The sequence below is a fragment of the Gavialis gangeticus genome, unplaced genomic scaffold, assembly GCF_001723915.1.
Source record: "Gavialis gangeticus isolate Ggan-Ray unplaced genomic scaffold, GavGan_comp1, whole genome shotgun sequence".
In the NCBI taxonomy this organism is placed as follows: Eukaryota; Metazoa; Chordata; order Crocodylia; family Gavialidae; genus Gavialis; species Gavialis gangeticus.
Window position 1 is genome coordinate 27542193 of NW_017728992.1, and position 5856 is coordinate 27548048.

Consider the following 5856-nt stretch of genomic DNA (forward strand, 5'->3'; position numbering starts at 1 on the left):
TGAGCAACAAGCTCCTCTGTCGGCCTGCTTGCAAGCAATAAAATAGAGTTGGACCCAGCCTGAAAGTGTGACTCTCTTCTAGAGGTGAATTGGACTAGCCTCCAGGGGATAAAATCAGCAATTTATGCAACAGCAGGGCAGAGTGGGGCTGGTCAGGGAAGTTCCTTGACGCTCTGAGCTCCATGTTTCCCTAGTGAGCCATCTCCTGCTCGCCTGGCAGTGGAGGCAGCCAGGGCTGTGCCCCTCACTGCTGTGGTGCAAGCAGGGGGCATATTACCAGGGCAACATGGAACTTGCAGCAGCAAGGAGCTTCCCCACCTGGCCCTGTTCTGCCCTGCCACACCAGGTCCCACCTGCTGGGCTGCAGAGGCCCTAGGGGAGGGCAGCAGTGTGGGAAGACAGAGCCCGCATTGGACAGCTCACACCCACTGAGCCTGAAAAGGGAACCCCCACCCTCCCCGGGCTCTGCTCTGGCCATGACAACCGTGAGGGAGGGGAAGCTGGGCTATACACACTGCTATGCAGTAGCAGCCACAGCCTCCCATGGTCAGCAGTCAAGTCTCACGTGCTGCTGCAGGTGGCAGGGGGCTCCAGAACTGGGTCCCTGACCCCATAGCCCTGGCATCTGGGAGCCCCCCAGCAGGGCTAGGGAGGGTAGGGGGCTGTGGGTGGGGGTGAGGGGCACCAGCAAGACTGGGGGGCTGTGGGGAGGGCGTGAGAGGGCAGTGAGGGGGAGTAAGAGACACCAGCAGGGCTGTGGGCGGGGAGTGACGGTCACCTGCAGGGCCATGGGTATGTGTGTGGGGCAGGGTGAGGGGTACCAGCAAGGCCAGGGGGCTGTGGGGGGGAGTCAGGGGCCTGCACCTGCATTCTGTGAGCTAAGGGGGTAGGGGGAGCTTTGGTTTTCCATGATAAAACCCCCAAAATCGAATACCAAACTTTATACGTATTTAGCATTTATTATAGTGACTGAGGCATTGGCAGTCTTCCAAATTGCTTTAAAATTGTAAATATATCAATAAAAGATTGTGTTCAATTGATGCTGATATAGATATAGATATATGGTTGTGTTTCATTTTAATCATGGATTTGGGGATTTTTTATCAGAGAACCTGCAAGTTTTATCAGAGAATTTGCAATTTTTTATCAGACAAAACCAGGATCCCTGTTCATGAACAAGGGTGTCAGAAACCAGCTTTCATGTTTATCCTTCAATATAGCAAACAAACCCAGAAGGTGATGCACTATTTACTGGGCTGCTGAAAAACAGATACGATACTTGTTGCCACTGCTGGAATCTCCTGACTGATTAACAAGAAAGCATTAGACTGATTAATGATCCAACCAATGTATCTAGGTAAGGGCCAAGTCTGACACCTTTTCTATCTCTGCATTGCCTGCCTGGATCTTGAGTCTAGGTTCACAAAATAAATAGCTGTTAACATCTAGGGCCTTGATTTGCTACTGCATAGAGTACAAAAGAATTAGGCAATGATACATTCAGGCCTTGCATTCATTGCTAAATTTTGCAGCTTTGGCCTACTTCTAAAAGAAACAAGAACAGAGAAGAAATTACCTATAGAGGCATACTTTGAAATCCAAAGCCTGCTGTTCTTCCTTCTCAGAAATATAGCACTGTGGTGACATGGTGTGCTTCTCACTGAAAGACACTTTCATTCTAAATCCTATTTTTGGCATTTATCATTTTCTGAAGAACATTACTGAATAGAATTTCCTCAAGCTACTTTCAGCCAAAGGTTGATTGTGTGCATGTATGTATGAATTTAAAAAAAATCCCTAAACATCCAGCCAGTAATCCAACCATGAAAAAACAGTGTTTATCACATTTTAACAAATTTGTAGTCAACCTTTTTCTGAGCGTACAAAGCTAGAAAACAGTATTTTGAAAAATTCAAATGTGTCCGATGCATAAAAAGTGAGTCTTCTGCCAAGGTTGGGAAAAAAAGGGTTGAGACATATCTAAGTTTTAAGTATTTGAAAACTGTTCAGTGCAAATTCACTTCAGAGTGTTCTTCCCACATTACAGGACTAAAGTATGCCTTTAGGGAAAGTTCTAAACAAGGACTGATATGTAAACTTCACAAACTCAACGCTATGCATTTAGAAAGATACAGACTTCCATTTATATTTTACACAGTTACTTCTTCCTTGTAGACTACGGAAGGGAACTCTAGGGAAATATATGATAAGGATCTTGTTTTTAGTTTCAGTTATGAGTTAAACTTCTTGCTACAAGGTAGATGACTATGTCTCTCTGTGGGAGTGTCTACAGTTGCAATTAACGTGAAGCAAACTACAGGGCAGTTTGAGCCGGAGCAAACTACGTGAAAACGCTGTGCCTGCGGAAACCAACAATTTGAGCCAGTGCAGAGCAGGCCCAGGCTGACAGAAGGCACCGGGGTCAGACCTGGGCTCCAGATGGCAACATCAGGTGGGAGAGGGCATGGCTAGGGCAGAAGGATGCTGAAAGTGTGGAGCTGTGCAGCTAAGCAGCAGGCAGAAGTCTGGCCCCCACCTGGCTGGGCCAACAGGGCACAATTAATGCCCATGGTCAGCATCTACATGTGTGTTTAAACACAGTAAATTACCTCAGCATAAGAGAGTACTGTCCCCCACAAATTAGCATTAGTTAGTTTACCCAGCATTAATTAGTTTACTGTGTGTAGACTGTTGCACGTGTAGCTGGTGATGCTTTACTTTGCAGCTAATCTACTCCACAGTTAAGCAGTTGTGTAGACATGGTCTGTTGGGGGGGGTGTTATTTTGTGGGTGTTAAAATCTACTGTTTTGGCTTCAGAATAAATAATGAACTGGTGTGTTGCTGCTTCTGCAGGAAGAATGCTACTTTTTTTTCTTGCCACCTCTCTGCATAGCATAACACTCAGTAGGCATTTTCCCTCTAGGACATGCCTCAGAGGCATAATTCCCGTCCATGTCTCACTTTGTTGGGAAAAAGTAATTTGCTGCTGGTCTATACAAAACAAATGCTGCCTCCCTTAACAATGAGCTCCTGATCCTGGTGGTCAGTCAATGCTCCATAAGTGCATGATTTGGAAAGATCAGTATGTGAGCTGCCCCCAGTACACTTGGATTCAGACCTGAGAAGTCTGCACAGAGCCTTAAGGCTCACTGTTTTTACTTTCCCTTGTGTGGGTAAATAGATAAAATCATAAAAAGCCTTTAATCCCTAGAACACTGATATTTTGTTGATCATAGAATCATAGAATCAATGAGTCGGAAGGGACCTAGACAGATCATCTAGTCTGACCCCCTGCCATGGGCAGGAAGGAGCACTGGGGGTGGCAGGGGTCATAAGATGGCTGGACGGAACAGAGATAAAGTGTGTGCAAAGTCTCCAAGTATTTAATGAAATACCAAGGGCCAGAGTTTTAATATACCCATCCAAGCGCATGAGAACATTTGATGTACGGTGGATATAAATGAATGCAGCTGTGATCCCATGTACAACAATATTCAAATCCTCATTGTGCTCATTTCAATTTTATATTTAGGTGAAGAAAGATGAAAATGCACAAGTATATTTGACATTCATTTTAGGGACATAACTCCCAGCCCTTTAAGCAAAAGTTTCCTTCATGCTCTCAATGGAATGAATGTTCTGACATGGCAAAAAGCTAGAGTATGCCATGTAAGAACAGCTGTGGGTTGAAGGTATGTGAAGCTAAATCAACTCTGGAGGCCCTGCAGAGTGGCAAGAGCAGCTCAGAATGAGAAAGAGTTCACTTTTCATGTCCCTTAAATTTGTATTTTCATTATTTAAGAATGCCAGCAAGCCTTGTGATAAGCACCTACTGGGCACATCTACACATAAATATGAAAGCAATGCAATAATCTCTGGTGCACTTCACACTAGAGTTTATTGCTCCCTGGCATAGTGTTTACATGTGCATCTGGGAGTGCAGCATGTTGAGCCAGGGCAGAGCAGCCCTGAGCTGGCAGAAGGCTCTGGGGGTCAGCTTGTCAGACAAGGGCTGCTCCAACCCAGCTAAATGAGCTATGGAGGGGCTGGATGGAGCATGAGGGTGCTTGAGTGCAGGGCCAGCTGGCAGGCAGCCTCCACACTGAAGCACCTTTGTGCCCCAGCCAGTTCCAACAGCCTTTACATGTACATTATAGCAGAATAAAGAACTCCACCTTAGGATAGTACTTTTATCTGGCAGTACTAACCTACATTGGAGTTAATTAGGCATCTTGTGTAATAAGCATCTTGTGTAGATGTGCTCACTAGATGTGCAAAGAACTAGACTGATTGCCAACACAAATTCATGTGTTATTTTTTAAAATATGCTTATTTTAAAAAATGCTCATTAATGTACAGAAAAACCTATAAAGTATAAATTCTTGGTACAGCATCACATAGAAAGTAAATATGGAATAGAATATATAACAAGGTATTTTAAAACACAATCCCTGGTTATTCACATTTCAAACACACTGTGTATATAACTGTGTCCTTGATACCAGCCAGTTCAGCATTGATAGATTACTGTTTTCCCCTCCTGACAAGGAAAGTGAGCACAATTGTTCTGTTAAGTGAGACATCCCAGAGAAAACGGAGACCCACTTCTTACAGATTAATGTCTTTGATTTACCTTCATTGTCCCTTAGTGTAAAGTTGGGATTCAAAGAAAGGCCCTCATCAAGAGAAAAATGGAATCTTGGCCCATTTGCAGAGATATCTTTGTCAGTGGCACTGATAGTCTGAATAACCTGAAATAAAAATTAAATAGTGAATGTGTTGAAATTTGAACTTGACCCAAATGCTGCTTCAACTCAGCAAAACCTTTAAATTTAAGTTATTTAAATTTTTTACTTGGCTGATGCCAAATTCTATCCAGGAAACAACAGGCCCATTAGTTTGATTTCTCTAATATGAAATCATTTAGGAGCCATGCTTCGGGGAAAGTAAAAGCATTGAAACTTTAAAACATTCCAATGTGGGTAAGGGTTCTGATACTAAAATAGCCCTTATCGTCTAGATGGCATCTAGATTAGGGACTTTCAGAATTACAGTTTTAGATAAACACCTGCTTTGCAAGAGACAAAATATAGGTTAAATAAATGTCTCCATATAAAGCATCCTCTGCCTGTTGTCCCTACTGTATATTTGCAACGATAGCTGATATTTTTTAACATTAACATTGGTAAAGAAAAAAAAACTTTAAATCAAGGTGACACACAACAACAAAAGCATTCTGCATGAACCCTTTCAGAACCCAGCCCCAGACTGTGGAAGAGAAGAATACGCAGGATGGCACTCGTGATTGTTTTTAGTTTGGCTTTCCCAGTAAAAACGTACAATGAAACATCTTATGACAGACAGCATTGACAATGGAGTGTATCCAGAAAGACAAAATCCCTACCCCACAAACCTTAGCTGGCTCTCTTTAACACCTTTAGCAATGATGTGGACATTTGTGTCAGAAGTGCACTGGCTAAGTTCGTCGACGACACTAAACTTTGGGGCATAGCGTCCACACCTTAGGACAGGCTAGTGATCCAGGCTGACTTGGATAAACTTACTAAGTGGGTGAATACAAACCCAATGACATTCAATACTGATAAATCTACAGTACTCCACCTCAGGGAAAAAAACCCCACAGCGTGCTTATAGGCTCAGCAGTGCTACGCTTCCTAGCACCACTGCTGAAAGACACTTGGGAGTCATGATTGACCACAAGATGAACATGAGCCACAATTCGATGTTGCAGTTGGTAAAGCAAACAAAACTCTGGCTTGCATCCATAGATGCTTCTCAAGTAAATCTCAGTATGTCATCCTCCCACTGTACTTGGCCTTGGTGAGGCCACAGCT

The 5856-nt window shown here is 43.6% G+C and overlaps 1 protein-coding gene across 1 annotated transcript in view; it reads right to left on the bottom strand.

Annotated features, from left to right (window-relative positions):
• CDH18 (cadherin 18) overlaps positions 1-5856 on the bottom strand; it is a 627153-nt gene that overhangs the window by 28410 nt on the left and 592887 nt on the right. Inside the window, exon 11 of the mRNA XM_019521435.1 lies at positions 4635-4752. Within this exon, the coding sequence (XP_019376980.1) occupies positions 4635-4752 (118 nt within the window). The remainder of the gene's footprint in view (positions 1-4634; positions 4753-5856) is intronic.